Here is a 19,776-nt window from a genome sequence, read left to right as displayed (position 1 = left end):
CCCAGGGCACACTACAACAATACAAAAACAACAGGCACTTTGTTTTTGTTAAAAAGTAGGTGAACTGTCAAAGTTGCCTGTTGTTGTTTTTGCTTTTGGGTTTGTTGTATTTTTCGCCACAACAACCACAAACGAATTGACAATTCAAACTGAATAAAAAAAATAATCAGCTGTTTCATCGCAGTCACCTTTCTAAGTGTGCCCTGGATCAGCCTTAAAAAAGCGGGATATTCACAACAAATGCGAAATGCAAGTTCACAATTATTATCCCCTGGTATTGTCGTAAAACATGTGTTTCTCCCATGGCAGAACAAGCAAGGTACAATTACTAGAAAGTATGTTCTCTATTATACATTCCCTATAACGTCAAACAAAAGAAAATGAAAAATATCAAAAGGAAATGTCTAAAAATAATAATTGAATTTAAATTTTTGTTACGAAACAATTAAATTTCAATCATTAATTTACTAACAATTGCAGAAAACTAATAAAATATTAAATAAGTGTGTAAGTTTTAGTTAAATCGTTACAAATTTATATTAGTTGTGTTCGCGTACTTGATAATTTGTAATAATTTGTACAAATTATCAGTGGAAGTTACGGGATTCCGTTCGTTTGCTTTTATAAACTTGTAACGAGAGAGCAAGAGAGTGTTAAAAGTGACAGTTCGTAGATAGAGAACATGATATTTTTTACTGGACATTTTTTGTCCAGTAAAAAATATCAACATAAAAAATATGTTTAAACATATTAGGTCCGTTCATTTACTTTCCCAGTAAATACTTGCAACGAGGGAATAAAATCAAAATTTACAAAATTACTCTCTTAAATTCTCAAAAATAGTAAAAAGTAAATGAACGCTTTTCCAGTAACAGTTGTTTTATACACATAATTTTCTTATTTTATTCCTTTTAAAATGTATAAATACTCACATTTTCTTCAATTTTATTGATAATTCTTTTTTTTACATTTTTTCACCACAAAAATAAAATTGTAAATAAACAATAATACAAAACATTTGAAATATAAGCTGCTAACTATTACGAGTTCCAAATAGAACTTGTAATAGTTTGCAACGAGAGAACACTCTCTAAAATTTATACGCTCTTGATTTTTTCTCTACTTGCAAGTTTTTTGAGTTAATGAACGCTTTTCCAGTAACAATTGTTACTAGTAACAACTTTTAGTTATTGAACAGAGCTATTGTTGCAAATGTAAACAAAACAAAAAAGTTGAAAATTATGACAATTTATAAGTCTTGCAAAGAAATGAAGTAAAATAACACAAAACAAACGTTTTAAATTGATTTATAATAAAATACAAATTATTTTTACAAATTGTTGTTCGCGTAATTTTTTGGATATTTTTTTAGATTGAGAGTAAATGTATTTTTACGCTCTAAATTAAAGTTACTGGATATTTTTTATTAAACAATTTTAGACAATTGTATATCGGAATTAGATGGACTAGAGTGATGAACCGTGAGGATTATATTTTTGTTTTGTGGACTATGCTATTGTTTTGATACGTCCGTTGTTTCCAAGGTTTCCAAGATTCTCTGATGAAGAAGTAGATGCGTCTTAGATTCATCCTTAATAGCTATAAAAACGATGGGAATAGGGTTCTGAGAATACGTTCCCTCAAGTTTGTCAGAGCCGGGCATTGACAGAATACGGAGCAAGTCGACCTCGCGATAACACAGGTGGGTTAATCATCTGTTCTGTGCAGTCTCATATAATTAGTAACTGCTGTACAGCCATCTTACATTTAGCAAAGGAGACACCAGAAAAGGGATCGATCGCCTCCTCATTCATCATCGCACCCCTATTGGCCACTTCTAATACCCTTATTTCCATTGTGCCCAGAGACCCATATAAAAGTTTATTTTGTTTGAGGATACAATTTCTCATAATTTTTGTCCTGAGTTGAGTACTTACTAAGCTGGATAATAGGATAAAAGGGTCCTTTTTGAAGGTTGTTATAATTTTTTCATATTTCACGCAAAGGAAACATATAAAATATTGGTATCATATGAATGATCTTTGAGAAGCACACTATGTGAACTGGAACTATGTATTTCATATATATTTACCGATATGGTATTTTCAGTTTTTCAAAATTAAATTTAGTTCTAACTTTATATTGAATTTTTTGAATCCTATTTTCTTCCCCGATCTGAAGTTAACTATTGTTCCACACAATCACAATATGGATATCAAAATAGGCGTAATTTCATAAGATTTCTATTCCCAGTAAAAAATTATACAACAATGAAGTAGTTTAGGCAGGAGTTCAAGTGACAATTTCAAACAAAATTCATTGATTAGAGAATTGGTTCCAGAACCGTTCCAAGTAACAGGTACTGGCTTCGTTGTGTGCCGAAGGTGACAAAAACGAAAATCATTAGTCGCAACGCGAAACTAGAATGAGTACTTGCTATATGAATGTTAGAACGCACTAGTTGTGAAACTAATACAGATTTTCCTGGGAATATCCATAAAAAACCTGTTTATCATTGGATTCAGGTCATCAAATATTGACGCCAGGACAAACATGATTTTGTGCATGATTTTGACATGTAAGAAAAGAGGTCCATACTGGGGGGCAACGTAGTTGAGTAGTGAGCGAAAAATTGCCTTATATAATTGTCTGCTCATGCCCCAGGAGGTGCCATCAAGATCTTTTTGCACTTTATTTTGGAATTTCACTTTCTTCCTTAATCCATGAAATGAAAATTGACATTTCTTTGTCACGATTATCAGTCCAGCATTTGACATCGTTGAGCAGAGTGAAGTTCGAGATGTCTATAAGCAATCTGTTTAGCAATTGAGATCTAAGCCGTAGATATGCCATGCGTTTTCCAGATGTCATATTGGGATGTCAACAGCTGGGGTTCTACAGACTTTGCTACAGGACCAAGAGCTTTAGAGGGGTTAAATATGAAGATAATCTTGGTTCTCCCATAGCGACGAGGTTTTTGTTACCATTGAATCCAGATAGACTTGCAGTGGTTGAGGTGGTTTACCATTTATTGCAGATATGCTCATTCACAGTCCTCAATTGCACAATTCCCTTATTAGTGGGCTGCAGGCACGCAAGTGATCGGGTTTTTCTACCAGGCTTTCTGCTTGAGATGGTGGAATTCTGAACAAAAAGCCTGCCGCTTGAGAACAGTATGTCTAAAAACATGCTCATTCTTTCTGCAGCAATATTGTTTTAAAAGCTATTTCAGTTAGATTCGTTATAGTTTACAAACGAGCTCTACGAATTTGCTTGGTTTCTCTACAGTGATCAAGACGGGAATGTGTGCAGTTTGTGTTTGGCATCTGGTGCAACGGTCATACAATAGAAATGTCTGGAGATCTTAAAAATCTTCAAGTTACTCTAGTACATAAGTCATTATTGATCGCACTGATGTCAGAATCGTATATCTGGTCCGCAATGAAAATACCTCGGAGATCGTTTGGCAATTGAGAATACCAACTATCTTGATGTGCATTTAAATCGCCAAGTACATTTTGTTCAGCTTGTATATGCTTGGGTGATAACTACCCCGATGCAGACAACAGTTAAAAATGTGAAGATTTTAATTTTTACATGGAATACTGGAGTGGCCAGAGAGGTTTCAAGAAAATAAGCAGCAGTTTTATTTTATCACACAGCCAAAGAACAAGAAACAAATATATGTATTGGCAAAATAAAAGCAAATTATTTATTTAATAGGAGTAATATAAATTTTATTTAATAAAACCATTGCAATAATATGTTTTAGTATATAGTTTTTTTATAGCATTTTCCTTGTTTAATAATATAATAATTGTAATTGTAATAGTTTTAAAGAACAAATAAAATAATAATACAGAAATATCTCAAATACAAAATGTATTATCCTTAATTTCGATTCGTTTATTTAAAAAAAGGAATGATAAATATACGCGATAATAAAAAAAAAAATATAAAAGAAAACAAAAACCAAACTGAATTTAATAATAAAAATAAAACAGTGTGTGTAAATTAGTAAAACTTCAAAAGTTTAAGCATTTAATCGAAACTTATTAATTCAGCGGTAGCAGGTTCTTCGACTGCAGGTGGAGCTGCTGGTTCGGGATCATTTTGTGGGGGAGCTGGAGCTGATTGAACAGCTTGTATTTGAGATGAGGCCTGTGGTGTGGGTAAGGGAGCAGCTGGTTGAGCTTGTGGTATTTGTTGCGGTGCTGGAGGAGCGGCCTGTTGTTGTTGTTGTGGTGGCGGTTGTGGTGGTGCAGCTGTGGGACTAACAATGTTGGGTATGGGTGATTGTCCGTGCATAATGGTTTGTTGTTGTTGCAACATTACATGGGCTAATTGTGGTTGCTGTTGTGGTGGCATGTGTTGGTGTTGTTGTTGTTGCTGCTGCTGCTGTTGTTGTGTAGTAGGAGGTTGTTGGTGCTGAGTAACAGTTGTCTGCTGTTGATCTGTCATTTGTGGAGCTCTTGCCATCATATTATTCATTGGATTTCCCATTTGCTGCTGATTTATTGGTGGTTGTTGCAGCATCATTTGCGGTGGTTGTTGTGGCTGCCCAGGCATAGTAGCATGAGAGTACATGCCAGGCAATACACCCGTCATGCCCGCCTGTGTGGTATAGGGCGGCATACCAACAACACCGGCCCCTGCTGTAGTGGGATTAGGCGAGTATGGATTATAGACACCAGGCATTTGAGGTAAAGGTGAACCTTGAGGTGGCATACCCGCCATATTGGGCATGAAAGGAAATGCTGTCTGATTCATGCGATATTGGGCCATTTGCTGTTCCTGGCGCATTTGCATTTCACGCTCCTGCTCTTGAATGCGATGCAAAGCCAATTGTCGTTGATATTGTAAATATTCCTGTTTCTTTTTGCGCATTATCTCCAGTTTTTGGGCCATCTGGATTTGACGCTGGCGTTCCTGTTCCTCGGCCATGCGTCGTAATTTATCAGCATGCTCGTTGCGTAAATCATCTAATGCGGCACGAGAATCTTTGATCTGCACCAATTTGTCTTGCAATTGTTCATACCACATGCGCTTGTCATCCAATTCCTTGATGTAGGACAGCTGCTGGGAGTGCAGGCCGGTTAGGGTCATGAATAGCGTTTGCACTGAACTGTCATTGGAGATGCTGCGACCACGACTCGAATTCGATTTCATGCGATTCACAAATATCTCCACCTGAGTCCTCATATTGGCAGCAAATTCATCAATCTTTTGTTCATCCGTTGACTTGGGTCGAAAATCATTGGCGTTCAATGACATCTGCTGCTGTAGACCCTGCTGGGGTTGTGGTGTTGGCGGCATGGGACTGGGTGCCGAGGGACTAGCCATGGGTGATTCACTAACTTTGCGCTGCTCCCAATAAGAACGATTTAAATATTTGGCCAAATCGGGATTCGTTTCTTCGGGTTGTGGTTCCTTGGGTGCTGGTGGTGCTTCAGGACTGGGTGTACGTTGTGGCAAGCGATAAGACGAGGCCGTTAAAGACTAAATGTTTGTTGAAATAAAGAAAAATCCCAATGAAATACATTAAATTGATTTCAATAAGAAGCAAAACAAAATAAATCATAATTTGCTTTGTTTTCATTGCATTTACTAGAGAGAGAGATAAGATAAAATTGTGTAAGTAAATGTGTTTCGGAAGTGTGATAAGGTAATAACGAATTTAAATTCGCCTACACAGGTCAATATTTGTTGGAAAATCCTCAAATTTACAGACAACAAATTATATTCAAATTGTATGTATCCACCAAAGCTGGCGAGTACTGGAACAATTTGTTTTTGGTGAAAAAAATTTGAAATATAACATTAGAATTAAAAACAAGAGAGAGTATTCAGCTGTACCGAATCTTATACACCCTTCACCAAAGAAGTTAAGATAAAGATTGAACAACATTTTGGTGAAAAAACATTTTTCCCAATTTTGACAAATTATTAGTCCGAATTTCTATACGTCGTTGTAAATGTCTATCATTAAATATCCATACCATCTATGTTTATGACTGAGTAATCCAGGTATAGATAAAAAAAATAAGTCAAAAATCTAAGTTTTTCCTTATATCTGAGCCAATTGTGGGCCGATTTTCCCAAAACTGAATAACAACTGAACCAGCACTATTTGGAAACATTAAAATATCTTAGTTCTCCTAAAAGTAGATTTCATCTTACAAACACAACAACAAAACATAGAACGCCATCACTTCTGATGGTAGCGTACTCGTATAGTTAATAAAGATTATATGTATACATACATGTTGTTGTTGTTGCTGCTGTTGTTTTTTACTTTCTGCTTCGGACTGACTCAATGCCAAAGCCAATTGTAGTTCTTCTTCCTCTTTCAATTCTTGCTCCGTTTTACGGGGAGGCGTCTTTAAAAAACAAATCAAAACAAAAATAAATTTTTAACACAATCTCCAAACAAAACACAACAAAGAAATGTTAAAAAAAAAGAAACAAACTTAAATAAACAAGCTAAATTAAATAAATAAATAAACATATCTTACCTGCACTTGCTGAGCCAACGAACTGTTTAAATACTCCACCGGCAATTCACTGTCAGCTGTGCGTGCAGTGGCCGCTTTAACAGTAGTGGGACGTTGCAATTGCACAAAACAACCATCACAAACACGTACCTTAAACAAACACAGCCAGAACGAAATCAGTTAGTTTTTTTTCTACACCCACCCAGAAAACCAGTACATACCTCTTTTTCAATACCAAATTTAGGTAAAGGACACTGTTTACTGGTGCATTGACCGCAAAACACCTGACCACAATTGCGGCAGTGATGTTTGCGATTAGTGAATGAAAAATCATCACGACAACGATGACATTTTTTACCATCCGACCAGTTGGGTGCGGTGTCCATGGTGAACATGGCATCGGCTTCTTTTAGTTCGGGAAAGGGGTGACCTTTGGTTTTTAATATGGTCATAGTATCCTAAAATAAAATACAAATAAATGTTATTTGCAAAATTAAATGAAATAAAACAAAACAATAATATGCCACCTCATCGGACGACACATCATCTACAATAAAATCTTCTTCTTCAGAACTCATTGGAAAGTTTTTTTCATTAATTTAAATTTATTTAATCAAATAAATCACACACAATTTATGTTGCTTTTAGTTAAAGGTTAAATTAAATACTAATGTTTGTTTTTTTTTCTTTGCATTTGCCATAAGGTTCTTAATTAAATTAACTAATATTTAACAACCCTCAATGACTGACTGACCAGTGAGTGTCTTGTTATTATCGCTTCACCATGAGTGGCAATGGAATATATAAGTTTGTCATTCCGTTTGTAATTTACACATTTTTTCATTTGCGACCCGATAAAGTATGTATTCTGGATCATTATAGATGGCTATGTCCGCCGATCCGCCTGTCTGTTGAAATCAACTTTCCAAAGTCCCCAAATAACTTACAAACATAATTGATACATAAATGTGTCGTGTATATTCCTAGTTCAATTGTTATATAAAATCGTGAAAATCGGTTCACAAATGGCTGTGATATAAGCAAAAAACTACGATAATCTCAATTTTGTCTACTTATTTTTATAACCTTCAATATAAATGGTAAGGGTATATTCGTTTGCTATTTAAAATCTTGAAAAATGGCCCACAAATTGCCGTAAACTGTTTCGAATACCTCGATTTTTTAAATCTCTTTTTTACCAACAATTATTTTAACCAAACTTTCAGCTAAATTTTGTTTAATATTTATCTTAAAGTTTAGTTTGGTGTCGGGTATATAAGATTCGGTACAGCCGCTCTTGTTTTTTTTTTTTTTTTTGCTCTTTTGTATGTTACAAAGTATTGTAGAAATAGTTATACTGAAATGTTGTCTCTTCAATTGTCTATCGCGGAAAAAACACTAATTCTGCGTTAAAATATTAAAAACAATTTTTTGAATTCATAAGAGCCGTCATAGCGTCATTTCAATTGGGCAAACGACAGTCGAAAGGATATATTTAAACATATATTCGCGTAAATCAAAAACGGTTTAGTTTATTGAATAAATTGAAAGAACCGAAAATAAAATTACATTTTGAAAGATTTCTCGATCCGAGTTGAAAGATTTTTGTATACATATGTATCTAGTAGAGTTGGGCATAATCGTTCTTTTTACTGATTGGTCGTTTTTGTTCAGAACAAATAAATGAACAAGTTCGTTCTTTTTGTTCAGTTGTTCACTTCTATTCTGTGGTGTTTGACTGAACTAAGTGAATGAACAATTGCTGTCTTAATGTTTTAGCAGTGAACAAAACGAACAGGGCACTTTTGCTTTTGGAAAATGAATTTGATTTTAATAATAAAGAAAGGAAGAAGGAATTATATAAAATTCAAACAACATCAATCCCATTTAAATGCGTTTTCAAAATATAAGATTCATATAATGACAGATGACCAAAAGGAATAACGTGAATAAAAAGAACAATAAAGAACAATAAAGAACAAGATGATTGAACAACTTCACATTGTTCATTTGACTAAATTGTTCAATTGAACTTGTTCGTTCATGAACAAGCCAACTCTACTATCTACTAGAAGAGATCAACAAAAAACATCGCTATCGCATTTGAAAATTAAAATTGCAGTTGTAGTTCTTTACTTGTAGTTAAGCGTAGCTTAACTTGCTGTTAAGTTAAACATGAGAAAAATTTAACCGGGCTTTAACCAATGATTGTGTTTCTCACTAATGGATTTAATACTTTTAAATCAAATCATATATGCATTTCTCAAAATTTTTAATATAAATAGTGAAATACTTTAAATTTAAAAAAAATAAAAGTATCCACAACTTTTTGTTTGTAAATTTTAACTTTGTAAAAATTAAAAGTGAAAGTAAAGCGTGAAGATAAATTCGTATTTAACTAGCACAGACAAAAACCACATTTTTTAACATTGCTCATTTTCAACAGAGCACTCACTCACCGTAAATAAAAAAATACCTGAAATATTTTTTATATTTCTGAAATTATTTCTGATACATATTTCAGACGTATTTTTTATATTAAAATTCAAGTATCAAGACTGTTAAGTGATTAACAGTGCTCTATTGGGCATTTCGCGCCATGGCGATTTTGGTGTCAAAAAGTCAATTTTTCAAACAGTTAATTAATTAAAAATCAAATGATGCAGTTTTGTAGAGAAATGTTTAAAGATGAAATGTACACTTATAGTTTTAAGAAAAATTTAATTTTATTTTTATATTTTCACGCAATCCAGTGGTTTATAACATATTTGAAAAATATAACATTTCTACATCAATAAAAAAATTATACCATGAACCGTTAAGAAGATATGCCCAAATCTATAAGCCTCTAAAAATTATTTTATTTTTGATTTTCCATGGAGAAAAAAAATTTTGCCCCACTTTCCCCCAAGCTGTTTTTTTTAATAAAATTAAAGGTGGGAGTGTCTTTTTTGGATTAAAAAAAAAATATAGTTTTTGGAAGTTTTCGGAACATTTTTAACATTTTTGTCGAATAATAAACGAAATATCAAAAAAATTCTTATCTATGTATGGGTTTCGTGGGCGATGGGCGTGACCGATTTTATTGAAACTCGGTATGCGTTCCAAATTTCTAGAGTTTTGCTTAGATATAAACAATTTAATGCAAAAAAATCAATTTGGCGTTGGGCGTGGTCGATTTTGATAAAATTTTATTTTTTTCTTAGTTTGGTGCCAAATTTCAGCGCTCTACGACCACTCCTTATAATTTTTGCAAAAAAATGTATGAAGCCATCCCTCTGTGTGGCGTGACGTGACAATTGTGCGACGAAATGTTAAAAAAAAATAATGAAAAAGTTAAATTTGTAAAAAGTTTTTTTTTGTATTTGCGAAGTATGTAATTAAGTAACACTTTATTCAGACAAAATATTGCAACTAAGCAATATAATTTTTAGGTTAAGAAATAAGAAAAATAAAACAAGTAAGAAAGTATGGTCGGTCAAGCATGACCATATAATACCCTACTTAGTAACAATTTTTTTTAATTTCAATAATTTATTTTCGTAAATGATTTTCGGAAGTTGGTGTTATATGTCATATGAAACATATTTTTGTTGAATTTTATGTGGGTACCAACATTTTTAAGAGATTTATGCTCGTTAAAATGATTTTCGGAAGCGGGACTTATATTGGAGCTGTGACAAATTATGTACCGATCATCATAAAAGTACGGGAAATGACTTCCGTATATATAAATTTTATTCGTAGCGATATTTTATTTCAATTGATTAACTTTTAATTTTTTAGTCTGGGTGGAATTTTCAGTGGAAATGTCCATATATAGCCATGCTATGTTTTTTATACATCTCTTCTGGTCGATTCCGTATATCTTACAAAAATGTGAACAAAAATGTTGCCAAATTCAGGCCAAAAAATGTTGGTAATCATTGACAAACTTCATTCTCAAAGAAATATGGACCGATGCCGCCGCCTATATTTTTCGGGATGCATTGGACGCTCTTGGATCTCATGTGGATTGGTATCGTCCCAAATTCGGCAGCATTCAGCAAACATACGTCGTTGTTGTTGCACGCTATAAATATTTATGGTGATTTGACAAAAAGAAAAACTTTGACATGCAATTCGACAGCTTCAACAACATGGCCACTACCAAAGTTCGAAAGTCCCTATTGAATGTCCTTTTACTTTCAAAAATACAAATATGTATTCCCAAACACTTCATTATAGTTTTTAACTGGTATTGCAACATTTGGCCGAGTATTGTCATGATGGAATATTACAGTTTCATGTCTGGCCCAATATATATTTTATATATATGGGGGATTTCATGTCAAGTGAACCAACTTTTGAAATCGATGTCTTCCGATCGGGATGAAATTTGCACCAAGGTTAGCTCTATTGGATAGTAACTCAGACACAATTTTTCAACAACATCGGTCGAGAACTCTCTGAGTTATAGGGGTAAAATTTTGACAATTTGGTCAAACAGGGGTTTTTTCTTATCCATGTAACTTATTACCTATTGTTCTTAGCAAAATGTGTTCCAAATAGTATAGATAGCTATTTCTTCGATCTTTCGAAAAAAAATATTTAAAAAAAAAAATAAAAAATTTTTAATATTTTTTTTCCGAAATCAAAAACTTTTTTGACTTTTTTTTAAAATACGCTATTTTTTTTTTTTTTTTTTTTTTCTTAAAATAAAGTTTAGATATTTTCCTTGAACACCTACTTGGTCGCTTAGTGGGATGCGAGTGGGATATCTATCAAAATAAATATTTTGTAACTCAAAACATAAAATTTTTGACTTTTTTTGCAAAATCAAAAACTTTGTTGACTTTTTTTTTTCAAAATGGACCCTTTTTTAATCTTTTTTTTAGGTCAAACAAAAGCTTAGATATTATCCTTGAAGACCCTTTTAGTCGCTTAGTGGGATGCGAGTGGGATATCTATCAAAATAAATATTTTTTAACTCAAGACTTACAATTTTTGACTTTTTTTTTTGCAAATACGATTTTTTTTCCAAATGGGCCCTTTTTTTAAAATTTTTTTTGTAGTCAAAAGAAAGCTTAGGTCCATTCCTTTAAGATATTTTTAGTCCCTTAGTGGGATGCGAGTAGGATATCTATCAAAATAAATATTTTGTAACGCAAGACATACATTTTTTTAATTTTTTTTTGCAAAATCAAAATTTTTTTCCAATATGGGCCCTTTTTTAATTTTTTTTTTTGCTCAAAAGAAAGCCTAGGTCCATTCCTTTAAGATATTTTTAGTCCCTTAGTGGGATGCGAGTGGGATATCTATCAAAATAAATGTTTTAACACAAAAATTGTATGTCTTGAGTTACAAAACATTTATTTTGATATATATCCCACTCGCATCCCACTAAGCGATCAAAACCATCTTAAAGGAATAGGCCTAAGCTTTCTTTATAGCAAAAAAAAAATTACAAAAAGGGCCCATTTTAAAAAAAAGTCAAAAAAGTTTTTGATTTTGCCAAAAAATCAAAAATTGTATATCTTGAGTTACAAAATATTTATTTTGATAGATATCCCACTCGTATCCCACTAAGGGACCTAAAATATCTTAAAGGAATGGACCTAAGCTTTCTTTTGACTAAAAAAAAATTTTTAAAAAAGGGCCCATTTTGAAAAAAAATTCGAATTTGCAAAAAAAAAGTCAATAATTGAATGTCTTGAGTTACAACATTTTTATTTTAATAGATATCCTACTCGCATCCCACTAAGGGACTAAAAATATCTTAAAGGAATGGACCTAAGCTTTCTTTTGACTACAAAAAAAATTTGGAAAAAAAATCGTATTTGCAAAAAAAAAAGTCAAAAATTGTAAGTCTTGAGTTAAAAAATATTTATTTTGATAGATATCCCACTCGCATCCCACTAAGCGACCAAAAGGGTCTTCAAGGATAATATCTAAGCTTTTGTTTGACCTAAAAAAAAAGATTAAAAAAGGGTCCATTTTGAAAAAAAAAAGTCAACAAAGTTTTTGATTTTGCAAAAAAAGTCAAAAATTTTATGTTTTGAGTTACAAAATATTTATTTTGATAGATATCCCACTCGCATCCCACTAAGCGACCAAGTAGGTGTTCAAGGAAAATATCTAAACTTTATTTTAAGAAAAAAAAAAAAAAAAAAATAGCGTATTTTACAAAAAAGTCAAAAAAGTTTTTGATTTCGGAAAAAAAATATTAAAAATTTTTTATTTTTTTTTTTAAATATTTTTTTTCGAAAGATCGAAGAAATAGCTATCTATACTATTTGGAACACATTTTGCTAAGAACAATAGGTAATAAGTTACATGGATAAGAAAAAACCCCTGTTTGACCAAATTGTCAAAATTTTACCCCCTATAACTCAGAGGGTTCTCGACCGATGTTGTTGAAAAATTGTGTCTGAGTTACTATCCAATAGAGCTAACCTTGGTGCAAATTTCATCCCGATCGGAAGACATCGATTTCAAAAGTTGGTTCACTTGACATGAAATCCCCCATATATTTAATTTAAACAGAAATATGCTGTTTACTTTTAAAAAATCAGATATTTTGTTAGTTGTCTCTCAGATAAGATAATTTATGTCTACCCAGCTAAAAAAATTTAAAAGTATGTAGTTCAAAGTGAATGTAAGTAAAATCGAACAAATTTAAGTGTTTTTAAATTTAATATAAAAAATATATGAAATTAAATATTGTACTTTTGTTTAATATTGTTGTGAAAATTCAATGTGATTTGACTTTTTTCGAAAATCTTTTAAAATATCTTCCGCAGTCATAAAACAATAAATGGTTTTCACAAATGAAAAAACGTAATCAATTCATTGAACTTGCATAGGTTCTATGCAATCATTCAAATGAAAAGTCATATATTTAAATACTTGTATAAAAACATGATCTCCAAAGACACGCTTACGTAAAAATCATTCATGTTTCACCTAAATCGAACCACTTCGTAATCACTAAACTACTTATTTGTAATGTAATTTAGCTTCAAAATGATATACAGTGAGTGACAATACAATGGAAACTTTTGTTAAAAACTATCAGCTCAACTATGAACAAAAATCCCTGGGAGTTTTTTCCCTTTTCTCATTTTTCCTATTCGAATTCTGAGGGTATTCATTTCAAAAAAATCGATACTCTATACAAGAAAAAAAATTCCAAAAAAAGTTATATTTTTTTTGTGGAATTTGTTTATGTTTTTGTTGTGTAAAAGTATAAAAAATCAGAGTGTAATTTTCCCTTTTTTTAAATGAATAACCTTTCTATGTTAAAAAAAATGAAAAGGTAGACTCCCTGGGAATTTTTTTCATTATTGGGCTATATATTCCGTAATTACAATTTTCAAAAACATTACCTTTTAACAAATATATGTCTATTTCTAGGATAAATTAAAACTTACAAGATTTTCTAATAAAATATAGTAAATTTCAAAATTTATAAATTTTAACAAAAATACATTAATATACTTTTTAGCAGTGGAAACTTTTAAATTTCAGCGAGAATGAAAAAGCATCATGTTTTACCGTTATTTCAATCAATACTTATTTTATTTTGATAATTTTTTTATTTGAAATTTTTTCGTACAATAAGTTAATTAATTAGCAGATTCAAAAACTATAAACATATTTTGTGAAAAAATACTTTAAGGCAAGGTAATTTATTTATTTTTTTCAATAACCTAGCTTATTGGCCATAATCGGTTATAAATTTCTACTTAATAATAAAATAATAAAAAATCTCTTAAATTTAAAATTAGTTCTCAAACTGTTAACGGGAAAATGAAGCTGAACTTTTCTAAAATAAAAAAACCTAGCAGATTGACCTAAGATTTGTCATTGATATCAAACGGAAGTTTTTTTAACTTAATAAAATATAAAATTCTGTCATCTCTAAATTTGCTCTCTTTTTGTCACATATACCTACATAGTGCGATAGGGTTATCAAATAAAATGACTCAACTTACAAAGAATTATAAAAGATAGCAAACTTTGCACGGACATTTTGCTAACTAAACTAAGAATTATCATTTCAGAATGTGCCGCACAGTTATTACTACATTCCTCTTTATTTACAACTCACCTTAATCGCTTGATATTTATCAGAATTACGGAATGCATAGGCCCATGTCTGTACCAATTCCAACATTTTGCCACGAACATTCTCGTGGGTGGTTGACTCCAAAAATTGACTAAACATGGTGCAATTTTCCTTGGTGAAAACCTCATCATGCATGGGAGCACCACAGTTCTTAACAACACTCTCCAAAACCAATAGAGCATAGTAAGCCGTATGGGGATTTGTAGAGTTCATTTTCTTTTTAATGGCCATAAAGGCTGCCTTTGGACTAAAAATAAAACATAATTTATCAATAGATTAATAAATAAAAATAGTAATGAATTATTAGTGGAAATTACGTGGTGTCCTTTTGATTGATGGCATCGCAAATCAAAATTATGGAGGGCCATTGAGGCTCCAGTTGCAAGTGGCTGGTGGCAGTGTCTAGAAATTTATCAAAAATGTTTTTAACAATTTAAATAAAATGCATAATATATTGGCTGATAGATAGATACTAAAGAACAAAGTTATTGTTATTGTTTATTTTTTTGGTATAATTTGACCAATTTATTTGTATATAATTGATGAGTCACTTTCATTTTGCTCGTACTATAGGACATTTGGAATTTTTTGCAACAAAAACATTAAATTTCTTTTGTTGTTTTTTCGATTGTAAAAATTTACCTAGATTTTTATCAAATGCTGTACGAAACATTTTTAGTTGTTTTTAATTAGTTTATTCGTTAATTGTTATTATTTAAGACACTTTTTAAGGTGTTTAACAAATTCTAGGCAATTTTTAATGTTTAATAACTTTTTTTTCCACTTTTTTCACTATTGCACTGCAACTTTTCTCGATTTTCTTTTTATTTGTATGCTACGGAAGAAAAAATATATGAACCAAAAAAAATGCAGCTGTCAAATTAGATATTTAATGTCAAATGGGATTTTACTCGATTGCGTTACAGCGGTTGATTTGGTTTTAGTTTTATTCGTAGCACCCTGTTGTGTTGTAGTAGTGTTGGGTAAATTTGTATATAAGTGACGTGTAAAGTAAATTATGTAAAATATTTATAATAAATGATTTGAAATTCACATTTAGATCTATATAAATAGACCACACATTAAATCTTTATAACTAGACCACACGTTTTTTGTGGTACACTTTTAAGTATGTTATTGTCTACCAATATTGATGAAACATATGTGTTTTAAAAGGTTCTTTTCTCTATATATATACAATATAAAAAATTGTTTCAAAATTCTTTCCATAAAAGTGGTAGTAAACGTTTTAAAAGTAGTCGAATTTGGACGACCGGGCGATACTAGTATTATTAAAATCTTGTAAAAAGTTTAGAACAATTCATGATAGCCAGAGCATTGAATTTGAATAATTATGTTACTTCTGCAGGACTAGGGGACTTTCAATTATACGATATGTCCAACGCCGGCTTTGATAGGTCTACACATCATGAGTTTAATTACACATTTGAGTTTAATTAATTAAATTTAATTCACTAAAATCTTAATCCGTTGTCAGCCTTTCATTCCATAAATCCATTCCTAATATTTATTTTTTTAGATTCAACCTTTGTTTAAACTGAATTAATTTTAAAGTTAATTAATACCAGAATTTATTCAAACTTTCAATGATTACATTTTTGTTAAATCAAATCATTTACAAAATTAATTGAAAAAATTGTCTTAAGCCTTTTTGTACTAGATTTGAATTGAAGAAAAATTTAATCAAATAATAAATTTATGAAGCTATTTTGTTATGGATTTGAAGAAGAAATTTAAAGAAATAAGTATGTTCAATAAGAAATAAATTCTATAAATAATGAATTCATTTTTTAAATTTTCATACGAAAAACCCCAAATAAATAATAATAATAAGCGGTCTATTATTGCCGAGATATAAGGAAAAAATGTTCACTGTTTTTGGGGGAAAAACTAGAGTTCTATTTACGACTTAGGCACATATAGTAGTTGACAATACAATGGAAACTTTTCCAAATGTTTAACTATTATTATGTTTATTATATTTATATTTTATAAATACACTAGCTGAACCCGGTCCGCATTGCTGACCCTTAGAAAACATCTGTTTTATATTACATCTCGATCTCGATTTTGATATACAGTGTCGGACAAAGTTGGTGATTCAACCTTTAATGTTAATATATGTATGTGGTGGCATTTCGGCTGGTTCCAATGAATTCAAAAATTCAGTAGGATAATTGAAGGCTTGTTCTTCGTTCATTACTGTGTCAATCGATTTGTATTTCATTGTTTCGCCATGCAGTTTCAATTGAATTTGGTCATTGAGCATTTTAACATCATAATTATTTGGCCTTCTAAAAGGCATACTTACTCATTCTAAAAGATCCGATACTCATTCCACTCTGCCTGCTCTTAGAAGGTATTCAGGAAGCCCTATGAATCCCCTTCTAATAACAAGTGAGTAAATGAAAATAATCTATATCAAAAAATAAAATACTCTGCATCTCTGTGATTAATTCTCTTTGCAAATTTTCAACAATAAATTGCTTGTGGGCTACCAGTAGCCCATCATAAATAGGTTTTCTCTCAGCCCTCTAACAGCAGCGAGTACCCAAGGCCTTGGCTCGCAATGACACGCCGTGTAAATTTGAAATGATTTTGCCATGCGGCTAGAAGTCCTTGTGTCTGCAATATGAGGCATTTAGGAAGGCCTCTTTACTGCATATTTTTCCCGCTGGGACGTGAAAACAAAAACAACACTCGTATGTGTAACTTTTTTGAATAATATTTTTGTTTGAGTTTTTTTCTCTATGTTTTGAACCACTTGTAAACAATTGAGCGATATTAAATTTATAGAATCGCAAATTAACATTGTAGAAATTTGTCATGATAAAGGTTTTAATAGTATTGATTTTGACATTGCGTTTGTAACACATCGAAATACATATGTATTTGTCGTAGAACCAAAAAGTATAAACACCCAGCGGGAAAAAGATGCAGTAAAGAGGCCTTCCTAAATGCCTCATTTTGCAGACACAAGGACTTGCAAAATCATTTTGCCGCATTGCAAAATCATTTCAATTTTACACGGCGTGTCATTGCGAGCCAAGGCCTTGCATACTCGCTGCTGTTAGAGGGCTGAGAGAAGGCCGATAACGAAAACTGAAACTGAAAAACCTTGGAGTTCGTCACCGTCTCGTTTCTGAATTGTGTTCGTTTCAGTTGGATGCGTTGCAACTTAAAACAGAAACGAAATTATTTTTTAATTTTGGATGTCGCATTCCATTGTTTTTGACAAAATCTATTATTTTTTCCTCTCCCAATAAAGAAAATTTATGTATTTTTTTATTCATTTTGATTTTATTTAAATTTGAAATAAAAAAAATAATTAAAATAATTTCGTTCCTACAGCACCAAAAACAACCTACTTGAAGTTGTTTTCGTTCCGGCCCCAAATGACAGGTTTTTCCAAGGTCTATTAATAGACCTTGGGTTTTTCGTTACTGATCGGTACCGTTTCGTTTCCAATTTTCGTTGCCGATTTCTGAAACGAACTTTTTTTCGGTGCAAATGTATGGAATTTCGTTTTCGGTGCCGATTACGGTGTATGCGGAAACGTAGCTTTAAATAGACATAAATCTTTTGTAAATATCGGTATCAGGTTAAAATTAGACATAAATAATCCTAATATATTGTATGTATATAGAAATGGCAGAACCGAATTTTATGAAAATCGGTTTTCATATAAGGACCACTTCCTAAAATCACTTAAATAGGCATAAATCTTTTATATCACTTTGAAATTCTTAATTTTAATTTTATAAAAACAATTTTAATTAGTTTCGAGTGGGCAGAAATCTTACTAGTGGATTTTGTGACTATCGGTCCATAATTATACATAGATCCTATATATAAGGTCCACAACATTCTCCGATGTTACTGACTCATCGCACTGTTGACATTTTGTTGTATTATCTCTTACCCTTACTTGTTTTTAAACTATTGTATAATGAGCTATTCAATAAAATAACCAAATTTACAACAACATTTTGTAAATATAATTTATTCGATTGGTTCAATATTTTTTGTTTTTACTTCATAAGTACAATAAAAGCTAATCAAAAATATGTAACTTAAAACATTATCACACCATTATTTCATATAAAGTAACTTAGAAATACTTAGTAAATAATTGGGATATTCACACGGTCTACTATTAGGTCGTATTGTCATAATGTCCTAATATATTATAATAGTTGTTGTTGTGTTTTAAACAAAAAAATAATATTATTTTATGACAAAACAATAAACGTATGTAGTTCAAATAGTCTTATTAGTTTAGAACTGTTTTGTTTGAAACACAACAAAAAATTATTAAATATATTAGGACATTATGACAATACGACCAAATAGTAGACCGTGTAAATACCCCAAATAATAAAAATTAAAAAATAAAAATAATTAAATAAACCTTGTACTAAAGAGTTGTAAAAAATTAGGTTTTAAACTCATATTAGATTTTGAAAATATTTACTAAACTCTCCGATAAAAAGAAGAAAAAAACACCTTGTAAATTAACAGCCATAATAAAGAGATATGGAGGAGAGGATGGTTTAGTAGTATTGTAGTTAACATGATCTTTTTAAGATCTTGGCTGAGAATCAAGCAAATAATTCAATTATTTGTTTAACATTTTGTAAATATTTTTTTGAACTTATTGACATTATTATTATTATATTTTGTTCTTTAATAGATAATAAGTATGTACATAATAATGTACATATTTTATGTTAATATCTAGGCTTAAATTAAGGCACTTAACATAAAGCACATTCTCTATAACACACTGCTCTCTAAAATAACTATAACACTAAGCTAAATAACAAATGAATAGAATTAATAATATTTATACATATACTATATATTTTTGTTTAAATAAGAAGCTTAAACTATTTAATACTAATTTGTAAAATTCATATTCCAAACAGCCGTTTTATTTGTGTGTTGTTTATAATAACTTAAACTTTGTGCTTTCCTAAACTCAAGCCAAGTTTTATTCACGTTTAATTTGACGTCGTAGTGTAAAGTAGGCACAGCATTTATAGATCACCAGCTGTACAACTAATATGGATAAATTCATAGTAAAATTGCCATTTTCCATGCCAAAACTTTTTAGAACAGTAGCAGCATTTCTGCAAGCAAAACAAATTG

The 19,776-nt window shown here is 31.1% G+C and overlaps 2 protein-coding genes across 2 annotated transcripts in view; both read right to left on the bottom strand.

The window, feature by feature from the left end:
• Nucleotides 1-3,708: 3,708 nt before the first annotated feature.
• Nucleotides 3,709-15,426, bottom strand: Hrs (Hepatocyte growth factor regulated tyrosine kinase substrate). The gene is made up of 7 exons (XM_065499350.1): nucleotides 15,247-15,426; nucleotides 14,922-15,006; nucleotides 14,587-14,851; nucleotides 6,716-6,952; nucleotides 6,516-6,644; nucleotides 6,264-6,380; nucleotides 3,709-5,499 (listed from the first exon to the last, which is right to left on the bottom strand). The coding sequence occupies exons 1-7, from the start codon at nucleotides 15,275-15,277 to the stop codon at nucleotides 4,042-4,044; spliced, it is 2,322 nt and encodes a 773-aa protein (XP_065355422.1). The 5' UTR covers nucleotides 15,278-15,426; the 3' UTR covers nucleotides 3,709-4,041.
• A 3,183-nt stretch (nucleotides 15,427-18,609) lies between these two features.
• Nucleotides 18,610-19,776, bottom strand: part of LOC135951797 (ATP-binding cassette sub-family G member 1) — an 80,458-nt gene continuing 79,291 nt past the window's right edge. Inside the window, exon 12 of the mRNA XM_065501521.1 lies at nucleotides 18,610-19,757. Within this exon, the coding sequence (XP_065357593.1) occupies nucleotides 19,619-19,757 (139 nt within the window). The 3' untranslated portion in view covers nucleotides 18,610-19,618. The remainder of the gene's footprint in view (nucleotides 19,758-19,776) is intronic.

The sequence above is a fragment of the Calliphora vicina genome, chromosome 2 (assembly GCF_958450345.1).
Source record: "Calliphora vicina chromosome 2, idCalVici1.1, whole genome shotgun sequence".
In the NCBI taxonomy this organism is placed as follows: domain Eukaryota; kingdom Metazoa; phylum Arthropoda; class Insecta; order Diptera; family Calliphoridae; genus Calliphora; species Calliphora vicina.
The sequence above is the reverse complement of the archived record's forward strand: the minus strand, read 5'-3'. Positions and strand labels throughout refer to the sequence as shown.